The following is a 25,749-nucleotide window of genomic DNA, read 5'->3' on the forward strand; positions in this document are numbered from 1 at the left end:
AGAGGAAGGAGGAGGTCAATTCAAGACGCAGGTGCTGAGTTTATTAGAAGATGCACGATTGCGTGCGCCTCTGGTTTATGGCTTGTAGGAGATGCCGAACCCCTTCGACTGCCAAAAAAGTTAAAAAGCGGAGGTCGCGAATTCAACATGTGCATGATCAAATCTCTAACTTCCGATAGATCCATTAAACACGGAATCAAACATATCCTTCTATCACGCAACAGGGAGAGTTCCATAGAATGACGTGGTATTCTTACCTTCGAAGGACCCGCATCATCACCTCCTCCACATTGACGATCCGCAAAAGTCAGCAGCACGGTGACAGATGTACTCTTCAACATGATGTCAATTGTCCGCACCTTGCACTAGCAGAAAGGTAGAAGGGACAGCAAAAGTCCAAGATGGTCACCAAGGATCAATCGGATTCGTCCTCTGGCGAAGGTTCCCCAGTGAGGAATGAGCAAAATCAGCCGGACAACCAGCAACCTGGATTCTTTGGGATGTTGGTGAAATCCGTCTTTGAGGTATGTCATGTTATGTCACTCGTATCTTGCCCTGTGCCCCATACACGACATACAAAATAGATGTCAGATGTCAAATTCAAACCTGACTGATTGAACCACTTGGCGCTCTTCAGCCAGGAGCAAATGCAGCTGTAGTCATGGGTGAGCCCATCCCCATACTCTCATTCCATTCCATCGATTTCCATTTGCTGTTCGAAGAAGCTCTGAATGGCTAATAGCTAATAAAACCCTGCTCTCTCAGCTATGAACTTGTGTTTCTTCTTCCTCCTTCTCACCTTGTTTGGCCTCGCCGTTCTTACTCAATGGAATAAACATGTTCTGATGTTACTCGGTGTCACGGCTTTATTCTGGGGTTCAATGATGTGGTATGTGCCTTTCTTCACTGTTGAAAACTCAATCACGAACACGAATACGAACACGATCGGGCACATGTCACAATCGCAATTACAATCATAAATAGCCATACATGGGATATCCCAATCTTCACCGCTGATCATCCTGCGTAAACGTCTACAGGTTCGTCTTGGAATTGACCAAAGTGCAAAATCGTCCTGATAATATGCCGCCGTCCTCTCTCGATCTTGACGTCGACTCGGCTTCTTTGGCGAGCAATGATATAGATACACGCACAAGCGCAGAAGGGCAGATAGAAGAAGAAAAGCGAAAAGATCGTTGATATTTTCGAAAGCTGCTTTGGGATATGCAAATGTCGTCATATAGTACAAAAGCTATCGCATTCTAGCTTCTCCTACTGCTTTCGTTATCTCGTACGCAGAATAGCCTGACAGACTCAAACTTGAGATTTGACCTATTGACCCACTACATCCGCCCAAGTACCCCACGATCCCCCTTCTTCGCTGCCCGCTAGACGTAACTCGACATTCTCGCATGCTGGTCCACCAAAGAACCCCGTATTTCTCCATTGTTTGAGCTGTTGGGGGGGGAACGGACCTATCCCAAAGATCCGACTTAAGTATCAGTGCACTGGTCTTATCATACGCGTAGTCTTCCTGGAATATAGGATGGGACTCACCGAATACTTCCCTCTCTACTGGTCTTTGAGCTTCCGGTAGATTCCGCACGTACGCCATGGAGAACCTATAGTGGAATTGCCTCGTATCGGCCGGCGTGGGCGATTCGGGCGGAGGAGCTGAGGGACGTGTGGACGCTGAGCCATTCGTATTTCGAATAGATGTTTCCGGTGGTAACATGCGTTGTATGCTTTCTCTCGATATGGAATATACGTCAATTTGGCCCGACGTGGTGAGTTGCGAGACAATATTGGACAGGTTGGTGAATGGATTTGAAGTGTGTGTTGGGTCGCTATACCCGGATGATAGTATTAGCCTCAGCATCGCTTCGTGAATCGCATCGGCCATGAGGATGATCTGCTGATTCAAGTTGAGTGAGCCTATTTCCACATGACTCACGCTTGTTCTTGATCTACCGCCATCATCTTCTTCCTCTCTTTCTGCCTCTCAGCCCAGCTCAATTTCTTCTTTCCCTGTCCTTGCTTTCTCGCTATTCTATCTTTTTCCACCTCAACCGCCTTTCCCAGCCTTTGCAAAGCTTCCAAGATAGTCTCACCCCTCTCCATCAAGCCCACCGCCTCTCTCAATAACTCTCTTTCCTTCGCCTTATTTTCCCCCGAATTCTCTTTCTCCTCCCGTTCTTTCTCTAGCCTCTCACGCTCTTTATGCGCCTTCCGAGCCTTCCTTATCGATTCTTTGTTCAGGTTCGGGTCGTTGAGCCAACTATCGTGTTTATCATTCTCATCTTTATCATTCTCCATATACGCTTCTCCATCCGCCGTGAATCGTCCTTCTGTCATTTCATTTTTCATGTTGAACGGCGTAATTTCACTTCCCATATCCCCATCTAATCCCTCTTTCTTCGGTCCCTTCTTTCCTTCTCCTTCGTCCTCGCTATCACCATCACTATCGCTGTCGCCCCCGAGATTGGTTGAACGTTGTTGAGCGAATTCTTGACCTTCAATCTCGTTCAAATCCATAAACTCCTTCTCCTTTCCTTTGGATTTACCTTTACCCTTTTCGTCTTTAGACGGCGCTTTCTCCTCGACATCAGAAGCGAACATATCCACATCGTCTTCCTCTTCTTCTTCAGGTTTAGCACCTGGTCGTCTGGACGGAACGACACCCTCATCATCGTTTGAAGAGTCTGAGCCATACCCCTCGGTATCTTGTAACGAACGTTTGGCGCGCTGTTTGTCCCTTGCTGCTCCTTGTTGTAGGTCGTCATCTAACATCCCGTCGTCCTCATCGTTGGCTGAATTTGACGCGCCAGGAGAATTTGCAAGTGGAGAAGAGCCGAAACGAGTTCGTTTTGGTGCGGCGGATGATGAGCCGGCGGAACGTTTGGCTGGCATCGTGAGGTGGTGCAAGACTGTGAGTATAAAGCTTTTCCAAATGAGCTTGAAGGGGCTCGTTAAATTAAATCTTGATGGGCGTATGTGATTCGAGGTATGTCCAGATAGGCTGTTCGTGTTGATTCCTACGCTGATATAGTAGTCAAAGAGAGGTTTATATGTATTCAAGAAGCAATAATGAGCAACATGACATGAGATTTCTGGGTTTCAACTTTGACATCACTCGACCCAAGTCGTCCAATCTCAGGCACCACGTGGAAACCGGACACAAGTCGCACGCAGACCAGACAAAGGTGCAACCGTACTAGAGAGTATGCTAAATTATTACAAATATACATGGTAGGATATGGGACAAGTCCACTGGCATTCCACTTCTACAATTGTACTCCTCGAGGATAACGTCTATGCACTGCCATCTGAAGAAAGCAAAACAATGGCGACATCAGCGTCTCATCCCTCGATACCGGGAAAAGTTGTGCGGGTCGTCGATCAAGGCTTTCTTTGCAATTTTTGATCGGCTGCGAGAGTAGTCTGAGACGGTACACGAGCTCACTTGTAGTCCGCAGAAGACAATGAACGCTCCATATATGATAGCAGCAGCATAACACATCTTGGCTACGTGGTCTGGATCTTTCGGGTCTTTCGTCGAGCCTGTTAATCCTTCGACATGTCGACCGAAGAATGATCCGAGGGCTATGCCCGGGTACCAGTCACAATCAGCCGCCACTTCTTTACATAGAGATAGAGTGTACATGGTAAAATGTCGCCTGATGACTGGTCATGTCATTCCTAAGACGCCAGATACATACCGAGGAGAATGACAATTCCCAATATCGAGAAGACGGTACAGCATCCCGCTACATTTAGTTTCACACGTCAGCTCGATATGGATCGTACGGGACCACCTAGCTCACCTAGTCCTGGCCCGACGACCGGCTTGATGTTGATAGGCATTTTGGCGATTGTGGTTCGTTGCAACAGGACAAGAATCGATGGTGATGCATATGACTCTTAACCTCCTCAGCATTCACATTCAGCGATTCAAGGAGGTTCATGATGGGGACCCCGGATGTAACTATTTGTTTTACAGCTTTTAATCGTTTTTATCCGAAAAGATAAATAACGAAGATTTCAGCATTTCAGCGTAGTCTCTGGTCCACCTGGTCCACATTACCGTATTTCCACGGTTGTCAATCGCTTGGAAGTGTCTCAAGAACGTAGCATTGATATTCGCCCTTGCCTTCCATCAAGACTAGGAAAGCAGGTCAGGCAAAATGGCAAAAGGCAGAGGAAGCAAATCTACCAAACTCCTAAACAAATCATCCGGGTCAAGTGCAACGGCAGCAACAGGCCCGAACGCTACTGCCGGTCCATCGAGATATAGTAAGATCAGCGATGAGCTCAAACAAGCTGTCAGAGACCTTGGGGGCGACGAGAATGACTTTGATCTGATTGATGGGATTGATGAGAGTGATAATGATGATGAGCCTGCTCCGAGAGGGGTGAAGGAGAGCAAGAAGCCGGTAGATGAGGTCAGTCATTTATACCTCAAAGATATCATGGGTTCCAGCTTATAATGCTTGTTCTCTTGGGTACAGAAATCGCTCAAGAAGGAATTGGGGGATTTTATGAAAGGCTTAGATTTTGGAGCTGTTGATGTCCCGGAAGCGGAGAGCGAGGATGAAAACGAGGAAGAGGAAGATGACGAAGAGGAAGACGATGAGGAGGATGAAGATCAGCAAGACAGCGAAGACAGCGAAGAGGACGAAGAAGCAAGTGAGGAGGACGAGGATGAGAGCGATGAGAGCGATGAAGAGGACCAAGAAGACGAAGATGAGGATGAGGAACCACCGGTACCTGCTGTACAGCCGAAGAAGATTACCACCCAGGCTGCGGATCCCAAAGCTTCGACAGTCGACCAAGATTCATCAAGTGCAACGAACGTCCCAGCCTCATCATCATGGACCTCACTTCTTCCTCCGTTGGCACCCCTTGATACCCCACCTCGACCGATCACAGGACACGCATTCAACGAACTCAAGCAGAAAGCCTTCAACTTACTGGACAATCTACCGCCGCTGAACCGAGCCTCGTCAACATCGGACCAAGCGTTCATTGCGCAGATCTTACAATCAGGTACACACCAAGATAAACTCTCGGCATTGGTGCTCTTGGTCCGAGAATCGCCTGTACATGCTATGAAAGAGTTGAATAGGCTCAGGTACATGGCTGGATGGAAAGAAGATGGGACGGTAGGACAGGGGTCCGGGGGAAATAAGGATCAAAGAGTTGCGGTGATCAAGGCCTTGGCGGATTGGTGGGTCAATGGCGGTGGGAAACCCGCTGGAAAGTTGAAGTGAGTCAAAGTATCGGATTGATTATAGGTCGCCTAGCATAGGTAGCTGATCTTTGTGGTTTGTAGGTACTTTGCGGACCAGCCGCTACTGTCGCATCCTCAGCTGACAGATAGACATCTGTTGGTATTTGCATTCGAGGATTACCTGAAAAGATGGTTCTTCAGCTTATTGCAAGTCATGGAGGTGCGCTGTCCGGCATTCAACGTCCAGATCCGGAGCTGATATGTTGCTTCGTTACAGGTCTTGTCCCATGACACGCTGCCTTTTGTCCGTACACAAGCATTACATATCATCTTCCAACTGCTAGCTGGTAATGCCGAGCAGGAGCAGAATTTACTAAGGCTGGGGGTCAACAAGCTTGTACGTCCATCCTTTGATGACTGACAGGTCGGATCATCATGCTGACCGCACATTTCCGTGTAGGGTGATACCGATCGATCCGTAGCTTCCAAAGCATCACACCATATCCTCCAACTACTTCAAGCTCATCCAGCTATGAAATCTGTCGTAGCTAGGGAAGTATCGTCCCTCGTCCTCAAGCCGACCGGCTCTACCGCCGCCGCTGCCAGCTCAGGATCGCACATCAAGTTCGACGATGAAGTGAAGAGCAAGAAACCAGAAGAAAAGAAGTCTGACACCGTCAATCATGCGAGATATTACGGCTTGATCACTCTCAACCAAATTACGCTCACCAGGAAAGACACGGAAGTTGCTGGAAAGCTAGTCGACCTGTATTTCGAGGTGTTCCGGGAGATCCTGGGCGATCCCAAACAAGCTGAAGAGAAGCTCGAAGCTGAAGATGAGGAGGAGATCGGGGAAGGTCAAATTGAGAAGGTCGCTGGCAAAGTCGACAAGTGGCGAGGAAGACGAAAGGGAACAAGAACTAAGAACGGCAAGAAGACGGCAATTGAACAAGAGGAAGAATTGATCGAGAACTCTGAATCGAAGTTGGTCAGCGCGGTCTTAACGGGTATCAATCGAGCCCTTCCGTTCGCTAAATTGGACGATACGATGTTCAAGTCGTACATGGATACGCTGTTCACTATCACACATAAGGGCACTTTCAACACGTCGATCCAAGCTCTGAACCTGATCTATCAAGTCGCGAGAACCGATAGTGAATCCAGACAAGCCATCTCGGACCGATATTATAGGACACTGTATGATTCGCTCTTCGACGAACGACTGATGACGAGTAGTAAACAGGCGATGTACTTGAACTTACTGTTCAAGAGTATGAAGGTGGACGACAGGATCAACAGGGTGATGGCGTTCGTGAAGAGGTTGTTGCAGATGCTGAGTATGCATCAACCGCCCTTCATCTGTGGTGCTCTCTATTTACTGGGTGACGTGAGTAAATTCGGCCAATTCGACATGACTATCTGAGCAGATCACGCTGACCATGCATGTGATGTAGCTCTTCAACACAACCCCTGGCCTGAAGAAGATGCTTATTGAGCCGGAAGATGACGAGATTGAGCACTTCGTAGATGCAGATCAGAAAGATACCCTCAGACCCTCGGAGGAAAGTGGAAAGAAGCAACCAAGCAACGAGAGAGAATACGATGGGAAGAAACGAGAACCTCTTTACGCCCATGCTGACTCCAGTTGTCTGTGGGATCTGGTAAGTGGTAGTGGTCACAAGATGATGCAGTACTTTTTAGTGTCCATCAGCCGCTGATTACCCTAATTTCCTTAGGTCCCCTTCTTAACGCATTTCCATCCCTCTGTATCACTCCAAGCCAACCAACTACTCCTCTCGCACCCGCTCACAGGGTCCGCCGACATATCGTTGAACTCGCTCGTATCATTCTTGGACAGGTTCGTTTATCGAAACCCCAAGAAAACTTTACAACCTAAAGGAGCATCTATTATGCAGCCTGCGGCTATATCAGATAAGACTGGTTCGGTAGTACAGAACAAGGGCGCAAGGTCGGCTGCTGGTGCGAGTGAAGCTGGGTTGATGGTCAACTCTGAGCAGTTCTGGAGGAAGAAAGTCGATGATGTCCCAGTGGAAATGATGTTTTTCCATAAATACTTCAGTAAGAAGTTGCAGAGGAATGAAAGTGCCAAGAAAGGGAAAGGAAAGGCGCAAGAGTCTGATGATGAGGACGAGGAGAGGGAGAGTGCGGTGGCTAGTGATGAGGAGCTACCGTTTGATATAGCCGATGAAGAGGGTTCAGATGAGGATGATGATGAGGATGTCGATCTGGGAGAGCAAGATGAGGACGAAGATGAAGAAGGAAGTGATCCGGAAGAAGATGAGATCTGGAAGGTGAGATTAGTGTTTAAACGAAGTCCTGGAGAATATAGTCAACCACAGAAAAGGAATGAAGGCTGATGTCTGTCTTGACGTTGTGTGCGTTGATAGGCAATGAAAGCTTCTATGCCTGGCGCGGACGATATGGCATTATCAGACGAAGACGAAGACGATATGAGTGATAGTGACGATATGACCGAGTATTCATCTGACGAGGAGGAAGGCGAAGGCGAAGGCGAAGAAGGGGAAAGCGATGAGGATGAACAGGATGAGGTTGATGATGAGGAAGAGGAAGAGGAAGAGGCAGTACCGAAGAAATCCTTGAAGAGTAAAGGTAAACGAGCCGCATCTCCAGCATCGAGCAATTCATCGTTCCCTGATTTCGACGATGAAGATGAAGATCTACTTTCGGAGTCGGACATGCCTAACATCGTCTTGGGCGGGGATGATTCTGCGGACGATATCCCCGCGGAGGAGGACGAAGAAGAGGAGAGAGTGGAAATTGGAAAGAGGAAGAGAAATGCAGAGAGAAGAGCGAATAAGAAGAAGAGGAAGGAGTTACCGACGTTCGGTAGTTATGAGGATTATCAAGCTCTTATTGAAGCTGGTGGTGAGGAGGAGGATTAGAGTGATTTAATGAACCTCCTTTGCACCTTTGCATTGGGATGTTATGTGAGATCCATGGTCATTGTGCGTTTGACATGTATGCATATACTTTGACTTGTTTTCCCTCCAAGTGATGTATAGATCAATCACAGTTCGAAGTATCAACACGGACGATGGGCCAGGGAGGAATCTTTCATGACCAGTATCCTCATTCAACATTCGTGACTCATCAAGCTTATTCTTGTTTATCATACGCCTGCACTTCAATCTCCACCCTCATGCCCTCCGCTCCGAGGGACGCGACGCCAATCTCAGTCCAGAGGGGTTTATGGTCCGGCATCCATTTTGCGAAGTTACGAATCATCGCTTCGGTGGCAGAGTGGTCGAGTGGTAAATGGTATGAAGTGACTTTGAACACCTATCTCGATTTCCCACGAGTCTCAGCTGCCCTGTAATCTGCTCCATTCGGTTGTTCTGTGGGGTTCAATGATGACCACGACCACGACCACAAGTTTGCAAACGTTCCGATGATGTAAGAGCAGAACGAGCACTCGAATGAGGGAAAGAAGGAGATCGATTCTGCACGCTACTTGAGCTACTTGAGTTTAACTGACTCACCTGAGACCATCCTTTTCCACCTGCATCTCTCAGAGCAAGATCGACATTCTCAAATGCCTGATCGATCTGTTTAGCAATATCTTCGTCGAACGAGATATTGTCGATGACTTTCGGATCCCATCCGCCTGGAACATCATTTTCATCAGTATCGTCATCAGCATCACCATCCCTTGCATTAAAACGATCAATAGTGCATGAGCAGACTGCCACGTGTCAGGCTAGAGATCCACCCACCTTGTCCGGAAATATGAATTACATCGCCAACTCTGACAGATTGATTGTACCCCAAATTATCTTTGGCCCATTGGCCTATACCGGCATAAGCGTGGTATTGTAGATTGGACATCGCGAATATGTATCGTTTGGGTGATAAGTGAGATTGTGAATGTGTATCGAAAGCCGCTTTCAGGAAAGCTTGTGGATGAGTGAATGATTTATGCATTGGATGTCTATCTGGCCTACATCCGGTCCATCCCCTATATACCTTTACGATCACTCATGAATCAACGGACGAACGATCCAACTTGAACAAAAACAAAGTCATCGAATGAATGCACAATGCCAAGACTTATTATCTAATCGTTCGGGTGGACGGGTGGATTAGTCAAATCCCATTATGTCAACCTCCACCCTCCACCGCTTACCGTGATGGGTCTTCATGTGTATGTGTGCGGTAACATCGTATATTGAATGAGCATTTTCGAATACTGAGCATATATCTGAGCGCAGCTACTCAAGCATAAGCCTGTAACCTGCCTCCTGATTTTGGGAGATAAGGAGGACTAGAAGGATATTGGATGTAATCGTTCGTACTCTCTTTTGGACTCTGGGTAGCTTCAACGCGAAAGGGCAGTTTTCACAATAGTACCCAGATATACCACTTGCTATTCAAAGGCATACATATTCAGATATATACAATCGTACAACAGATCATCACAGATACAGACACACAAGCATAACAATATCGATGACATGCAAATGACAAGCTACAATATCCAGGATCCAACACAACATGCTAACATTGCCCAACCTAACCCACAGAATACGTTGTTACCTGTTTGAGGGACTACCACCCTCCACCACCTACGCCCAGCCGTCTATATTCAACCAACTCGCACTTCCTACTCTGCCCTCTCCTATCCTCCGTCTCGGCACCACCAGCACTATCCCCTTCTGCACTAGTGTCATAAGTGTCAAGGTTGTTATCGGGTATTCGAAGTCTATACCAATCCCCAGAATAAGTAACCACGATCAACTGCTTCTCCACCTGTACTTCCGCCGCGCTTCTATCTGTGTCCAACACGGTGTTAATCGAGGCTCTCGATGTGTGGGTTTTCGCAGACGACGATTTGGCGGTGGTGTGAATGTCCTGTATGGACGATTTGTTGATGAAGTTATTCGAGACGTTACGATGTATCGAGTTCCGTTTATCTGAAGGAGGAACAGTATGAGGAATATGGGGAACAGGTGTAACGGTTCGAGAAGTATTATCACTCCCACTTCCGAAAGATCTTCTTTCGTCTCGGATTCCCATTCCTATACTTGGTGAAACAGCCGTAGTTGCCATAGATGTGGTATCATATGATGCTGAGCTCCTTCTTCCGACTTTTAGTTCTTCTTTGCCTTTCTTCTTCACAGGTTCTCCCGGATTTAGAGTAGTCGGCACGTCCACCCATGCGACTACGAACATCTCAGATTCCTCGTCCCCCTCCTCGGCCCTCATAGAGGGCACATTGACTCCTGCTTTGCCCAGAGCCGTACTTATCGCATGAGGGTTTTTGCGGGGTAAATGGTATTGCGCCGTCGAAGGTGAAGACGAGAAATATTTTGGTAGAGGTAAATTACGGGATAGTATATTTGTCAGAGTCTGAGTAGACGGAGTGGGGGTCGACCTACGACGGAATGAAGGATGAATCAGTCGATGCGCAATGATAGTCTGTCGTGGAATCGGAAACAAAGTCCGCCTATCCAGATGTTTGGTTTGCTTAGACTCACGATCTACCATGATCCCTATCCTTGTTTCCGGGATTATCATCCTTCCAAACATGTATCGTCCCCTTATCGCTCCACCCGACTACCCTGCTCTTCCCTCCGCCACCGCCACCGCCGCCACCACCGCTCTCGAAGTCGCATCCCCACATTTCCGCCTTATCCACTCCCCTTCTGAGCTCACGTTCTAGCCTTCCCCGAGTTGTGTCCCACACACGTATCAATGTCCCCCTCTCGGAGGTCGTGAGGATATGCGATCCATTCGCAGTCGTCGACAACGTCGACAAAGGATGCGTATGTGCCAGGATGATAGGCGATCGGAATGCCGTATCCCCAGGATTCGAAGATGACGAGACGGGCGGACAAGGTGGGAGAGATATAAGTTGGACGTGGCCCGCTTGACGGCCTGGTAGAGCTAATAAAGATGATCCGCCAGCAGTGGATAGAGCCATTAAGCCAAGTTCGTTTTTGGCTGTCTCCCATTCCCCTAGTTTTTCGATATGGAAAGCCTGATTCTGAGTGGTATCTTTAATTTTGCCTTTACCTGTATTTTTGGTCTTGCTGGGAAGGTCGTTTGTGGTGGTAATGCTGGCATCGACTCCATATTGAAATGCTACGACTTTACGAGATAGCGCAACGCAAAATAGACCGTTCCGAGCTTTGATACCTCGTATCCGCTCCCTGGAGCCGGCAACGGAACACAATCAGCCAGATGCACCGTGTAAGAAGTGAGAATGAATGTACGAGTCGAAAGTATAGAAGGATGCTATTTCGCAAATGACTCACCCAAATTCCACTTCTGCAACCGGTATACCCAGCTTATCATGAAACACAACAGCCTTATTGGGCGGGTACAACGGATTCGCTCCTCCGCCTTGTAAGACCAATAATGGTGAGTTGGGTAATAGCAACGCCAGGGTTAATGTTCCAGGTAATACTGGAGGCAGCAACCGGGGGCTTGGTGTCAGCGACTGTAGATATATCTGAATGATAGTGACTTATGAGGGATTGAGCTTACCTCGTCGCTTGACTAAGCATAAAGGGAATGACTTCCAAACTTCATACCCCTCTTCTCCAGCAACAGCGAAGACTCGACCATCTTGCGAGAACGTTATTGAGTGTATAGGGGCCGGCCGGAGGGTAGATACGGAATATCTACCTAGTTGCATCTTGTCCCCTTCGTTGTTGGGTTTGTTTGAGTCAGCGTATCATTCCGTCTAATTCAATCTATACCACCTTAAACTATATAGTGTTTGCTCTTGGATATCGTATTTGCCAGGCAACCATAACAAAGACAGATCCGGTCAAGTTAAGTGGCAAGCATTTACTAGCTAGTCCGACGATCAATCTGATCAGAGGTCATAAGGGATAAACTTACGTAATACTTTTGACCGGACGAAGAAATGTTTAATCCTCGTCTCTTTTCTGGCAATAATAACAACCTTCTTCTACACATAGTCATTGCACATCGATCAGAATCACATATTATTCAAACGAACAGCACGGTAATAAGAGACCCTCGCCTCTGATCATAAGAACCCTTCATCTTTCGACAAGGCAAGCTGCATCAAACACTAAGCGAATCGCGTAAAGATGTCCGACGACGAACGAATGGAGACTGGTGATTTCGAAGGAGGCGACTACGAGCAGGATTACCTTGATCCAGATACCTTGAAGTGGGTATCAATGTGCTCTGAAGCTATCTGCTCTACGCGCTGTTGTAATGATTGAGCTACTTTTGCGACATAGTGCAGTAGCTGACGCTGACATATCGTCTTGGTAGTTACGAGAACGAAGATGGCGCGGAGAACGAGGAGGACGGTATGAATGCGGAAGTCGATGAGAACATGATAGTGGTGAGTCAGGCTATTGATTCAATTGTTGTAGCTCTCGTTGTCATGCGTGATCAGGCGAAGGGGCAAGGGAAGGAATGAGTACTGATATCTTGTCTTGTTATGTGGTGTCGCAGGAATCGAATGCCCCGCAAGATGGCGAACGACAACGTACAGGAAAAGCGGCCAAACCCAACGAAGTGCGAGTGACCACTCCGTATATGACCAAATATGAGAGAGCCAGAGTGTTAGGTACGAGGGCTTTACAAATCAGGTGGGTCTCTGGATCTTGGACTACTCTCAGTTTGCATTTCCAGGAACAGCTTGATTGGAGCCATTCATCTGGTCTGCACATTCCATAAACCACATGAACTCATATCTCACACCTGCACCTGAATTTCATCGTACCGCCTCCACTTCAACCTCTTCATACTTGGCCCTTTTCAACGACGTGATATTTGACGAGCTGATAAGCTGATCACGAATGCCTCTCATGATGCGATAGTATGAACGCGCCCGTCTTGGTACCTGTAGAAGGAGAGACCGACCCCCTAGAAATCGCTTTGAAGGAATTAGCAGCGAAAAAGATCCCATTGGTGATACGGCGATATCTTCCTGGTGAGTTAACCTGATTGGCCTTGTCCCTTATTCCCCCCTGATCTAAATACTTGCTTCATTGCATACGAGGAGCGACACAGAAGTCTCACTCTGTGTAATGATGGTCGATTGACATCGAAATGGGATTTCACATCGAAATATCGCTGACTGAATTGTATTGAACTCTGGATCTAGATAACTCGTTCGAAGATTGGAAAGTTGAGGAATTGATCATCCAAGAATAGACATTGAAAATAAAATAGACCCTCTGTGAAAAACTTCTATCAGAAAAAGACTAGGAACAGACTACGAAGGATTACAGAGAGGCCCAGTGCATCCTATGTGAATCATTTAGGTCGACTGTGGCCGGACTGGGTTATCTTTTCAAGCTCAGGCATCATATTTCTCACTTTGGGCTGTCAATATATCATTCCTCGTGTGACCTTGTGTGTGATATGCAGCCTTGTTCCGTTGAATAAGATATACATACATCCGCGCACTCCCTGACAAAACAGCATAGACAAGGTAAGACGACGAGGAGTATCCAGACCCCTTGCATCTCTGAACGAGCTGTGCTATGCTATGTACATATGATGAAGCGGCGATAGGCTATTGCTGGAAGAATGAGATTCCGAGGACGGAACAGATGAGAAGACGGCGCATTAGACCTAAGCAAGAACAGCAAGAGACCAATCTTTGAACCAGATATTCTGGTCGGAAGGCGAAGCCCAATCATCGGTGTGTCCTCCCTGAGTGTGTGAAGGTGGCTGCGCGTCAGCATATATACATTGTATAAATCGTGGAAATGGGTGCAGGGATAGATGGGAGACGGAAGCGTAGACGGGGAGGGAGACGGAGAAGGAGACAGGAGACAGGAGACTCACGAAGAAAGTCTGAGCCATTATACCGTAGATCTTGGTACCTTGAGCCGTAGCGAAAGTGACGTCTTTCAAGGAGATGACAGATTGACCATCGACCATTAATTCTTGTTCACCGTTCGCTTGGCCTATGTCGTTCAATTTCACTCGCATAGCTACGGTCGTCCATCTTCCGGTTGCCCACGAGTATGCACCTCTTTGGACTGAGGTAGCGGTGAAATCCTTGTCAGCTCGTGATGTATAGCACGTCTTGAAGGATTGCGTTGAAAAGCAAAAATCGAAAAGGACACTCACTGGACTCTCCATAACCCGTATCGGTATTCGTATACGGCACAGGCAAATAATCGTAGATCTCTCCTGCCCCGTTGGTCCTCCACATCAATCTCGCCGAGAAACAACTATCCCTCCCATCTTGTCGACCGCCACTACAGCTCTTAGCCTGCGAGAGGGAGGTACCGCCGTATAATCCAGGCATCTTACCGCCCTTGACGAATTCGAAGCCGTCTTTCAAGTAGACGGAATAACTGAAGGATACCTCGCTAGCGCCGTCGACTTGGACGCCGTTGTGCGCTCCCTCGGTGTAGAATGAGAATCCCGCAGATGAGAGACCGACGGTCCCGGCGGGGTAGGAGGCGACGAGGGCGTTGGACCCGTCGGGCGCGGAGCCGGACGAGGGGAGTTTACCGGCTGTTAGAGGTTTCAAAGCACCTTCGACTAAACGCATCACCAGGAATAACAAGGTCAATATCAGCACAGGTCGCAATATGATCGGAAGTGAGGTTATAAATATCATCAGCTGCGATGATGAGTAGGAGGCCAGACGCACAAGATAAGCCGCCATCAGACGTAGTCCAGCTCGCTGAACCTGTTCCCCAAGGGAACAAGCTATTCCCTGAAGACCCGGACCCACTACCGCCCGAAGAGGAAGAAGTAGACTCGGCCTGTGCCGACGATGTCGAACTTGGTTGTTGTGTGTTCACACTTGAACTTTCCCATGAATTGCCTGTGGAAGTAGCGGACGCCGAGGCGGAAGCTGAGGCTGCGGAGTCCCAAGTATTGGTTGATGACATCGTAGGATAGGCGGTCTCTTCCCATTCAGCAGCGGATGACGACGAGGAAGAGGAAGCAGAAGAAGAGGAGGGTTTAGCGTTGGCGTTGTTTTGTACAGCTGGAATTGTACCAGTCGCGGTGGCGATTACCGACTCTGACTCAGTTGAACTGGAAGTGGGTTTGGCTTTGCAAGTGGAATTTCCTCGTTTCTTGTTTTTGTGATTGACTTTCTTCCTTCGGACTAATTTCTGAGAAGAAGAATGATTGTTCGAAAGCGTCCTTTTCTTACTGGCAACGTGTCCATGACCGTGAGAGTTTAAGAGCGCGTTGTATTTCCCGTGTCCATGACTATCGGTATCGTCCCGCGATACCAGTCTCCTCGAGGCTGCCTCGTACAATTCTCTAGTCTCTTGGCTGGTCGCTGAGACTAGTGGAGCAAGTAGAGGAAGGAGGTATAGTAATGTAGAAGTGTACATTTTGACGTTGGTCTTAGTGCACTGCACAAATAACGGAAATGGACGTTGAGGTTGAAGATGAAGTCGAGGTCCAAAGGAGATTGTTGTATCGCCAGGATACTTATAGGTGGTCAAGCGGGGTGTAGAGAGAGAGAGGGAGATTTGTTTATGAAGAGGTATTTGCTCACAGAGCTTTAAAGGATGATGGAGTGTTGAAGAGAGGTGGAAGGTTGAATGAAGAAATCAATGCGTGATGTTCATGCATGCATCATAAATCGCCCTACTCACGTACCCCCATACACCATGCGAGTACCGCTCAGACGCCCCCTAGGCCAGAATACGAAGTCACAAATAAAAAAGCAAAATCACCAAAGGACAAAAGGTCAAACGCGTGTATCACTTCACCCCCTTAAACAAAACGATCTGAGCGTGTGCGTGTGTTGCATGGGGGTTTGTGCGTTCCTTCTTTTGTGTTTGGATGCTTAATCGTTGATTTTCAGGGTGAATAATTCCGTGATATTTTTGCTCAGGTAGAATGCCTTAATCTGGCGTTGATTCTGATTCAAAAGTTACTCCGTCCAAAAGTAAATGGCTGGCACAGCGTTGATCTTTCATTGATAATCAAACTACCGTAAGTGGGGCGAAACATTGCCACGTCACTTTCGCGTACTTCCGGAGGTGTCCGACGATAAGATAGAAAAATATCGACTTCAGCTTCAGCTTTCCTGATACTCGCAGAATACTTGGAGCTGTGGTTAGTCGTAAGGGCTGAATGTTACAGTGACAGATTGAAGAAGATCCAAAAAGGGATCGAGCAACCGACGAGAGAGTCTGATCAAGATGGGCAAGAACAACAAACGAAAGCGCCCGAATGGGAACGTTCCTTCGCAAATCTCAAAATTACCTACTCCACCTAGCGATTCTTCGTCTTCTACGAACAGGTTGATCGATGTGGATGACCTGGAATGTACGATCAACGTGCTCGAGATATTATGCGAGTTCCCAGAAGAGCTTTCTGGAAAAGAGATGAAAGATCTCAAGAGGAAGGTACATGAGTTGTATAGGGTCATGGCCGAAGGATCGGGTTTAGGTGAGCAGGAGATTCCGATAATACAATAATTCAACGCTTCAAATCTGGAGTCATTCGTCAATCGCTCTCTATCGTCTACTTCTCGCCTGCAGTCTCATAGCTCTCTTGTAATCCCCTGACTCATACTCTAGGCTGACATCATGTTATTGCACTCTCTAGGCGCCTCCCTCACGTCGAAAATCTCAACAGCCCTCTCAGATTACCGCTTCACCGACGCCCTCATACACCTATTCGAGATGTACACCCGTAATCTACAACCCAAGCTGGGCGCGCTACAAAGATGGGTACGAGAATGTGATGCGACCAGCGGGGCAGATGGGAGTCCCGGTGATCCCGAAGCGTTGAAATGTCTAGACCTGATTTTACGAATCGCCAATAAGTCGCAGAAATCAAACGTATCGACCGATAAAAAGGTCTTGGGTACGAACGGAGTATCTACGAAGGATGAGAGTACGTTAGTCGATGGAAGGGATATGGGGGAAGTCATCAGACGTAAACAAGTCTGGAAGGCGCGAGAGCAGAATGAGGAGATACAGATTTGGAAGATGATCAAGGAGGGGACGCTGTTCGGTAGGTCAAATCATATCAAGTTACATTTACTCAAGTCAGACCAAATCAATTCGGCATATCTACACTAGCAAATCCGATCGTTCAGCTGACTCCTCTCGGCTTGCTCACGGAATCTAGATACACCCCCTCCAACGCCATACCCCAATTTCCGCGCAGTGCACCACGTCCTCGCCGCCGACCGAAAACCTCCCAACCTATACGATTCCACCGTCTACGGCTCTTCTCCCGGCGCCATCTCTCTTTCCCCTTCTTCCTCCCGGCCAATGCCTTCCAAAATCGACGTTCCGGAAGTTCCCGGGGCATTCGTCGTTCTTGACGTGTTTACACCTGAGGAATGCTTGCAGATCGTTCGGGCTGCCGAAAGTATAGGCTGGGAATCCGACGAAGCCGCCAGCGGTTCTGCTCTAACTAAAAATTCAATTCTCGCCAAGAATTTCGTCTGGCTCGCAGACCCTTCTTTTCTATCTCACTTCTATCAATCCATCCTCCCCCACGTTCCCCCTAACGCACCTATAAGCGTCGATGGGAATGGCGGGGGGAAAGTGAGGGGAATCAACGCTAGATTTAGGGTATATCAATATACTCAGAACCAGCTATATCGACCCCACATAGACGGTGCGTGGCCAGCAGCGGGTTTAGATCCGAAAACGGGAGAATATATACATGATTCCAGTCCGCCAGAGGATCCGCTGTGGTCGAGATACACGCTGTTGGTGTATCTGAATGGAGAAGGGGATATACCGAAAGATACGGGATGTACGACCTTTTTCTTACCCTCCGACAAGATGGGCGTGATGGAGTCTCATAGTGTCCGACCGATCCAGGGTGCGGTGCTTTGTTTCCCGCATGGAGATACGCTGGGATCATTATTGCATGAGGGGTCGGCTGTAGGGGAAGGAGGAGTCAAGTATGTGATTAGGACGGATCTGTTGTACGAGGCTAAAGGATTTGGACAGTTCAAGCCGCCTGCGAGTGCTGGTGTGAAAGTGGGAGGCAAGGACGAGGAAGGGATTGGCGGGTGAGTCGAGAAGAAGACTCGAAGTTGATTTTGTAAAATTGTCAGTAAGGCTGCAGGGCTCCAAATTGTGTAATAATTCTGTGTAGACCACCTCGACCATCATCACCATCTGTATACATACCATGACGCCATCAAGAACATGCATTTGATTCATACGCCCTGACTATATACTATACAAACAGGCAGTACAGTAAAGCACACCAACGCTTCTAAGCCCACTCCTACTCGAGATACTCTTTCAGACTCCCCGTGATCTTCTCTATACGCGCCAATACCCCCCTAGCCGCTAATTCAACATCATGGCTCTCATCCTCCAATAACTCAGCTAAGAACTCCGATACCGTTTCGGGTACAAACGAAATCATCTCGTCCATCTGTTTCTCCCATACCCTATCTAGAACCTTCAACGCACTCAGACGAGTCTGCACATCGTCTGATCGGGTCGTTAGACATATCGAAGAATTCAATCGTCTGAGAACATTCTCCGACGTTGTTGATTTCGCTAGACTCGCTAAACATTCTGCGATTGCTTCTGATTCCGGTTCACCCGATGGATAAATGGGTATTTGCGAGATCAGATTAGGTAAGATTTGGAGAAGTAGTTGATCCGTCCAGTAAGCGCCGTCGTCCACTTCGAACGATTTAGCTAAGACTTCAAGCAAGAGGGTATGTAACCCGCGATGGGTGATTATCCCTTCGGCGTAGGCTGGTAAAAGTTCTTGGATGTAAGGAAAGAGGGCAGCCATGTATGGCGAGAGGAGGTTCTGCAGTAGAGAAGCAGAAAGAATTAGCATAAGTGAAGCATTATACGCAGTAGACGAGTTAGGCCCGATCGTCAAGTGGGAGACGCTCGCTCACCTTGAATTTGACGAGTAACCCCATCATCACATGCAGCAAGACGATCTTCCTCTCGATCAACCGATCATCGTCGATAGCTAGACCAGACACCATCAGTGACATTCCCGCAGTGTAAAAGCAGGTGGGGTTCACCTTTACCTTCCGCCAGGTCAATTACCGCCCAATCATATAATCTGATGAAGAGCGGTTTGAATGTAGCTTCATTCAACTTAGTCACCAGCTCAAGGAATGACCCAATCGCCGATTCTTCAATATCATTGATCGTCTATACGGTTTCTCATCCATCAGCATCCACCATCAACAGTGTATGTATAAGGAAGGACAGGGAATTGGGCCAAGACAGACAAAGATGACTCACATGGCTATCGACTTGTCTAGATTGTAATCTATGCCTCAAATCAAAGACATCAAGGAAAAACGCAAACACGTTCTTCATCATACCGGGCAACTCATCCCTCGAGGCATTCTTGAGCGTCAATCTCAAGAGATCGAAGAACCCTTTAATCGTCTCGCTATTCTCTTCATCCTGAGTAGTCTTCCACAAATCCAATAAGACGGGGAACAGCGTTTTAGTCTTGATTTTCTTAGAAATCGTAGTTGACACTTTGAGAGATATACCCAGATCCTTGGATCGATAGTCTAAGGTGGTCTTCAGTATATTGATGAGCTGTTTGCCGGATATGAAGCTCGATACCACTTCAACCAAGGCGGAAAGTATCGAGAAAGACGATTTGGCTATTGATGCTATTGTCTTCGGCGAACTGATCAGTGAGATGGCGAGAGTGATTATTGATTGGATGTAAGGGATTATCCTGGATCCAAGGTGTCTGACCAGCGTTTCGATGAGTTCCAAAGCAGAAATAGAATTGTTAGATTCAGCCAGCTTGGTCACTGAGGACACTAAGGCAGGTACGATGCTAGCTAAAGCGCTATCTTCTGTAGATGTAGCAGTGGAAGCAATTGTCGTGATAGCTGCAAGAGAGGCTTTGGTGGTTTCGGATGCGGAGCCGAGGCAGGTTGAGGCCTTCTTGAGTATGTCGCCGATGATTTTCGAACATTTGCTTCGAATGTCAGATCGGATGAGCGAAACACGTCCAGAGAAAGTGTTGAGGGCCATCACAACGTCCTATTAAGGATGGTCAGCCAAAGATTTTCAAAGTGTCTACTGATAGCTTACCTTGTCCGTTCCTTCTGAGATCAGGTGCAAGATGACAGTCAAGAAATTCTCGGCAGATAGCAATTGCATAGTGCCAGAAAGAGCGGCTTGAACGTTTTTGGAGATGTCGGTAGACACCAAAGTAGCCTGAGAAGTCTTGGCGGCAAGCTGAATGAGGTTCTGCACAATAGGCTGGACTGTCGATTGTGTGCATTGTTTGCCCTTGAGTTGCTCGATGAGTGCCAGACCAAAGGTAAGGAGGTGATTAATTTGTTTGATTGGTCGATCGGAGGAATCGTTTTCAGAGATCGTACGACTGAGGAAAGCCTCTTTCTCGCTCTCAGATAGGTCGTGCACTAATCGAGTAAGCTCATCGACGACCGATGCGAGCACTTCGGTCCTGATGGTGATATCGAACGAAGAACCCAAGGATGCAGGAAGATCAAGGACGACCGAGACAGGATTCCCGGAACGCCCAGCTTTGGTAGTCGCTCGATCAACGAGCAACATACATATAGGAGCGAGGAAATCCTCCGGCCCAAGGGATTTGACCAAATGAACGAAGAACCTGCAACGAAGTTAGATAGTGCGATTGGCTCAGGGAAGCTGCTCGAGAGACTTACGGCAATGTTCGATGCTTGGGCAATCGACCAGCCATGTCTGTGAATATACTTAAGAATGTCAAAGATTCTGCGTTCGCACATCAAATTCAGCATCGATCTCCAGGCATGGATCGTTCGAAGAGGCGTACCGTTGTAAAGCTCTAAGCTATTCTCCGCTTTTTCCTTCAGAGACTTGGTCATGACAGGCACAATTCGTGACACAGTCTTTTACGGAAAATCAGCCTTGATACTGACATTCAGGTAGGTAAAAGCCAACATACCTTCTCGACCACTCCGAAGCTATACGCGTCATCCCGCTGGAAGTCACTCGCACCCATGAAAGTGAAAATGGGCATGATGTTATGCAATACAGCTTCAGGTATAAGTCGTGCCAGCTCAGAAGCGACCAACAAAGCCCGTTGTGAAGTTCGGGGATTGGTCGAGGCTAGTTCATAAGAGCACCGTTAGTAATGTGTGCTTTTCGGTTGCGTCTGCTAGCAGAAGAAACGTACCTCTAATTACCTTGATTATCACCTCGATACCAACATGCGCTCTGCCAATCTCTTGCGGGTCTTGGATCTTCTCGACAAGAGCTAAGATCGCAGCCAATACTTCCTGTTCCAGATAGTCCACGCCCTGATTGATATACTGTCGCTTAGCCAACAAAGCACTGAGAATCGACATGAGAGATGCCACGAGCGTAGCGTCTCCCGGCAAGGATTGCCAATCTCTCGACTCGATCAGGATTGTCAGGTCTAGAACAGCAGAAGTAGGCTTGTCATCCTCGACATCGTCGTTTCGTTGTTTCTTTCTATGCACGGTCGTTTCCAACGGCTCAGAAAGATGTTCAAGGATCTCGACTATACTTGACGTGTCCAGATGGAACGATTGCAATAGCTTGCTGGTAGCCAGGGAAACTTCACCAGACAAGGCATGTAGAGATTCAACGATTGTCAAGACGTATTCGATCTTTTGATGTCCAGGCAACGCGTTGAATACGCCGTCGACCATGCGTTGTAAGGCGAGATCCCGCAATTGTCGGGACAAGACTGATACAAGCGTCAGGGGGCTAGCACAACAGCATTTTGAAATGAGCCAACTCACCTGAATTGTTCTCGTTTTGCAAGGCAGACAGCATGAAGTCCCAAGCACCTGCTTGATCATCGGCAAATAGACTGACGCTTTCCTTGCTGAAAGTGGACATGAGTAAAGCAAGATACTCATGTCGATCGACTGCCTTGAGTGTATTGAGCCAGACAGTCTCTTCATTCTTGACATCCTGCAGGGCCAACAACAGTGGTAAGACGCCTCGAAGTACGGAATGATCGTAAACTTCGGCTATCAGCCTTAGAAGAGCGAGTCTGTCTCGTATACACCGGTGAGAGATGATGTGGGAGATAAGACAGCCGAGAACAGCTCGTCGATGAGCTGTCTCCTTCTTGTTCTTGCCATGTATGATGACGAGGGCTGCAGTATGGACTGTCTTCAATCTTCCGTTGTCTAGAGTGGATTCATCGGAAGCCTCGACGAGAGTATCGAGATATTTCTTCCTGTCCGAGGGTTTGAGGAGCTGGACAGTGTCTGTGAAGCGATGTAAGCAAAGAGCTCGACTATTCGGAAAAACGACTGTACTTACCAGATCGACTGCCATAAATCGTGTCTAAGGCGTAAATGTTTTCACTATTTTGGGCATTGACCGACATCGTCTTCAACAAATCTACACCTGCTGATCTGACCGACTTTTCACTATCCTGTAAAGCGATGACGACGGATGACACCATGATTTGGAAGTCGATCCCTTGTAGCGCTTTCATGCCGGAGTATGCTGATACGAAAGCGAAGGCATGTCGTAGAGAAGCTGTCTTCAGCGCTGCAGACGACTGACTGGTCCAGATCGAGGCGAAGAATAACAACGCATCTTCTCCCAGCTGAGCAAAGAGCGAGCGTAGAAGGCTAGACGCGAGCAGCGCGGGCAGTGACCCTGAATTCGACCATGCGTAGATTTCGTTCGCGATGCTTTTGTATGAAGCTTTTGGTCCGGATACCTCAATATCGCCATCCAACCAGGTAATTGAGGTTGATGGTCTGTGGACTTTGGTCATTGCCGCCAGAAGTGAGAGGAAGGCCCGGTGAGATGTTCGAGGATCAGCGGGTCTTCGGTAGATAGCATCAAGCAATGTCGATGAGACACCATCTTCGGAGTATTCGATCTCTCGTAGAGATACACTTTGTCGGAGTTTGATGTGGTCCAGGACTTGCGATGCCAGCACCATCTGCTTCTCGCCCTGAGCACTAATCATGAGTTGAGAAAGCACAAGAAGCGAAAGAAGTTTAGCCGACGCATTCGTAGAATCGATCTGCGAGATGAGGAATTTGATATCCTGGTCGTAGTGGGAGGAGGCGAGAATCGCCGCTATGTTTGCGGAATCAGCGATGACCCCGAGAGGAAACAGAGGAGACAGAAGTGAGAAAAAGCGCGTCAGAGGGTGGTGCATGAAGTCTGTAGCACATATTTCGATCCTCACATCACATCCCGAAGAAGTGGTATGAGAATTGGTCGCGACTTCTGATTATAATCATTCGCGCAGCTTGAAATTGAGGATTATTCTGTACAAGTGGAAAGCACTCACCAGACAAAGAAGATGCAAGCAGCAGATTCGATCTCGGCGAAGCCTCCCGATCGCTCTGAGATCTAGCTTGAATGATATCAGGAGTAATACTGCTGAGGAGCTCGATGTTTCCGAAGTCCCCTCCGAGAATCCTATCTGCATCGGCGGAGCTTAAAGGAGACTTCTTCTCGACAGCAAGTAAGATAGGGAAAAGCAATTCCTGGAAGATCTGTCGACCAGTATTGGGATATTTGCCACGGACTTTGTCGGTAAGCAGAGTATTTGAGATGTAGTTCAAATGATGTCCTATAATCGCTGGTTTCGGTGCACTGCTCCAGAAAGAAGGTTTGACGCCTGATATATATTTGTCAACAAAAGTGATCTCGAGTAATTGTTCAGGATCTTCGTATATGGCCTCGATTACGGCTTCGTCTGCATCTCCTAGCCGGGCGACCAGAGCGGTAACAGCAGATTCATCTTTTGAACCAGATCGGTGAAGCTGCATGACCTCCTTGATACCCTGAACTCTACTAGATACGTCGGCGGCATAGATGTTGAGATAGGCTGATTCGTCTGCTGGTTTTTGCACCAATTGATGATCGATCTGAGCAGTTGCTGAGGCTTCAACGTAGACCGAATCCACTATTGTCGGGTGGCGTTCCCGTAAATTGACCAGCAAAGATTTGACGATGTCTTTCGTCTCCTCTGATGTCTGTTCATCAGATCCAAGCTGAAGAAGCGAGGCAGCAGCGAGTTTGGCGATAGACCTTGGCAGTTCACGATATTCTAGGACGGCTCGAATCGCCTTGAAATGCAATTCTGGGTCTTCCAGAAGCACACCGATGACAGACTTCAATGCAGTCTCGAAGCCGTATTTCTCCATTGATGCCACCAGAATCTGATCGAGTTGCTTGACACTAGAAAGGTTCTGTGAGGCGGCGTCTCCTAAGCCGGCGGTGAATCCAGGTCGGTCATTTAGAATGACTAGCATGGTCAAGATCCTCTGCGAGGGGTTGGCGCCGCTCGTAGGTGTGCTGAGGGATGAGACGATAGCGTGGAACGCTTCGTCTGTGAGATTGATGGATCGAGTAAGAAGGACCAGAGGCGGGTACACGGCGGCATTGACGTCTTCGCCCCCATTTTTGGTAGATAGGATGGTGACAAAAGCCTCCACCATGACTTTGACAAGACCTTCATCAGCAACCTTTCCTTGCTTTCCACCTTCAAGCAGATCCACCATGGTGGCAGTCCAGAAGGTCAACAGAGCTCTGTGTACGACTCTCTCCTTGACAGCTATTTGTACCATGCCAGCTATATCTCCGAGCAGTTTCAACGATTTGTCTCTGGTCGGGGAGATTGCGGTGGTGATGTATGATCTCGAGAGGGGTTGGGCATTCTTGATGAGCGGAGCAAAAGGAGCGTAGTATCTCGAAGTCTGGGGAAGAGTGAGGATAGCTAACATTCGAGGGAAATTTGGGGATTCGTGATAGGGTAAGAAGACTTGTAGGAGAGTTTCGGCGTTCAGCTCGTGGACTCTGCGGTCATTTGTCAGCTAATAGTGAGCCGAAGAGCGCTCTTTGGTGAAAGAGGATTGTTCACTTACCTGAACCTGCGAACAAGCCATTCTATGCACTTTCCTCCGGCCATTATACCTATCCATTTCCCCAACCTCCTTAAACACCTTGCTAGGAGGATGTTCAGCTCATCGTTCTCTTCTTGACTGAGCATCATTCTATCGGTACGCTTGGACTTCTCGGAGAACACCTCAGCTTCATATTGCTCCACCTCAGGATCGAGAGTAAGAAGCTCCTCGAAGCCTGATTGAGCAAGGGCAAAAATGGAATCGAGATCATGGGTGGAGGCGACCTTGGGAGGGAATAAATATGATTTAGAAGATGGTTGACCGTATCTAGAGGTCAGTCGAGCGGCATCCAAAGAGGCTATGCCTTGCAATTGAGCGGCGAGAGAGGACATCTTGAAGACTTGTCCCGGGTATATGCCAACTCAAAAAAGGGGGTTTTGTATATGGTTAAGGCAAGAGAGACTGAAGAATGTACGGTCATTTCTGAAATCGCATGAAATTCAACTTTTGAGGATGATGATCAACGGAGTATGAGGTATATCTCCGTCTTTCATGTTTTGATCGCTTCGATATTTGATCCCGTCGTTCCTGGAAACCTCAAAAAGTTGAAAGATGGTAGAATAGAAGTGTGCATTTACGGTCTCATCTGAATACTAGTGCTTGACTGAAGACCTGTAAAGATCATTTTCCAAGCAACTCAACAGTATGCAAG

The 25,749-nt window shown here is 47.8% G+C and overlaps 10 protein-coding genes across 10 annotated transcripts; 4 read left to right on the plus strand and 6 right to left on the minus strand.

Moving 5' to 3' along the window:
• Positions 1–401: 401 nt before the first annotated feature.
• On the plus strand, positions 402–1,200 carry I303_108534 (uncharacterized protein; the record flags this gene model as incomplete). The annotated part of the gene is made up of 4 exons (XM_018410416.1): positions 402–524; positions 638–665; positions 766–889; positions 1,041–1,200. The coding sequence occupies 4 exons, from the start codon at positions 402–404 to the stop codon at positions 1,198–1,200; spliced, it is 435 nt and encodes a 144-aa protein (XP_018260225.1).
• A 132-nt stretch (positions 1,201–1,332) lies between these two features.
• Positions 1,333–2,910, minus strand: I303_108535 (uncharacterized protein; the record flags this gene model as incomplete). The annotated part of the gene is made up of 3 exons (XM_018410415.1): positions 1,333–1,475; positions 1,558–1,847; positions 1,955–2,910. The coding sequence occupies 3 exons, from the start codon at positions 2,908–2,910 to the stop codon at positions 1,333–1,335; spliced, it is 1,389 nt and encodes a 462-aa protein (XP_018260224.1).
• Positions 2,911–3,284: 374 nt separating this feature from the next.
• On the minus strand, positions 3,285–3,864 carry I303_108536 (uncharacterized protein; the record flags this gene model as incomplete). Its single annotated transcript, XM_018410414.1, has 4 exons — positions 3,285–3,326; positions 3,464–3,603; positions 3,720–3,767; positions 3,825–3,864. 4 exons carry the CDS (start codon positions 3,862–3,864, stop codon positions 3,285–3,287), a joined length of 270 nt encoding a protein of 89 aa, XP_018260223.1.
• A 320-nt stretch (positions 3,865–4,184) lies between these two features.
• Positions 4,185–8,154, plus strand: I303_108537 (uncharacterized protein; the record flags this gene model as incomplete). The annotated part of the gene is made up of 8 exons (XM_018410413.1): positions 4,185–4,442; positions 4,509–5,266; positions 5,333–5,450; positions 5,508–5,627; positions 5,691–6,617; positions 6,685–6,891; positions 6,967–7,542; positions 7,639–8,154. The coding sequence occupies 8 exons, from the start codon at positions 4,185–4,187 to the stop codon at positions 8,152–8,154; spliced, it is 3,480 nt and encodes a 1,159-aa protein (XP_018260222.1).
• Positions 8,155–8,368: 214 nt separating this feature from the next.
• Positions 8,369–9,097, minus strand: I303_108538 (uncharacterized protein; the record flags this gene model as incomplete). The annotated part of the gene is made up of 3 exons (XM_018410412.1): positions 8,369–8,551; positions 8,752–8,876; positions 8,986–9,097. The coding sequence occupies 3 exons, from the start codon at positions 9,095–9,097 to the stop codon at positions 8,369–8,371; spliced, it is 420 nt and encodes a 139-aa protein (XP_018260221.1).
• A 720-nt stretch (positions 9,098–9,817) lies between these two features.
• On the minus strand, positions 9,818–11,909 carry I303_108539 (uncharacterized protein; the record flags this gene model as incomplete). The annotated part of the gene is made up of 5 exons (XM_065969859.1): positions 9,818–10,643; positions 10,747–11,249; positions 11,340–11,421; positions 11,527–11,677; positions 11,759–11,909. 5 exons carry the CDS (start codon positions 11,907–11,909, stop codon positions 9,818–9,820), a joined length of 1,713 nt encoding a protein of 570 aa, XP_065825931.1.
• A 424-nt stretch (positions 11,910–12,333) lies between these two features.
• On the plus strand, positions 12,334–13,414 carry I303_108540 (uncharacterized protein; the record flags this gene model as incomplete). The annotated part of the gene is made up of 5 exons (XM_018410410.1): positions 12,334–12,416; positions 12,524–12,596; positions 12,710–12,846; positions 13,078–13,190; positions 13,365–13,414. The coding sequence occupies 5 exons, from the start codon at positions 12,334–12,336 to the stop codon at positions 13,412–13,414; spliced, it is 456 nt and encodes a 151-aa protein (XP_018260219.1).
• Positions 13,415–13,837: 423 nt separating this feature from the next.
• I303_108541 (uncharacterized protein) lies at positions 13,838–15,573 on the minus strand (the record flags this gene model as incomplete). Its single annotated transcript, XM_018410409.1, has 4 exons — positions 13,838–13,918; positions 14,054–14,250; positions 14,342–14,761; positions 14,874–15,573. 4 exons carry the CDS (start codon positions 15,571–15,573, stop codon positions 13,838–13,840), a joined length of 1,398 nt encoding a protein of 465 aa, XP_018260218.1.
• Positions 15,574–16,392: 819 nt separating this feature from the next.
• I303_108542 (uncharacterized protein) lies at positions 16,393–18,234 on the plus strand (the record flags this gene model as incomplete). The annotated part of the gene is made up of 3 exons (XM_018410408.1): positions 16,393–16,642; positions 16,802–17,212; positions 17,330–18,234. The coding sequence occupies 3 exons, from the start codon at positions 16,393–16,395 to the stop codon at positions 18,232–18,234; spliced, it is 1,566 nt and encodes a 521-aa protein (XP_018260217.1).
• A 217-nt stretch (positions 18,235–18,451) lies between these two features.
• Positions 18,452–25,429, minus strand: I303_108543 (uncharacterized protein; the record flags this gene model as incomplete). Its single annotated transcript, XM_018410407.1, has 13 exons — positions 18,452–18,994; positions 19,089–19,165; positions 19,221–19,353; positions 19,447–20,214; positions 20,266–20,812; positions 20,868–20,934; positions 20,996–21,071; positions 21,128–21,291; positions 21,359–21,895; positions 21,951–22,427; positions 22,483–23,259; positions 23,477–24,990; positions 25,059–25,429. 13 exons carry the CDS (start codon positions 25,427–25,429, stop codon positions 18,452–18,454), a joined length of 6,051 nt encoding a protein of 2,016 aa, XP_018260216.1.
• Between the last annotated feature and the right edge of the window lie 320 nt (positions 25,430–25,749).

The sequence above is a fragment of the Kwoniella dejecticola genome, chromosome 11 (genome assembly GCF_000512565.2).
Source record: "Kwoniella dejecticola CBS 10117 chromosome 11, complete sequence".
NCBI lineage: Eukaryota > Fungi > Basidiomycota > Tremellomycetes > Tremellales > Cryptococcaceae > Kwoniella > Kwoniella dejecticola.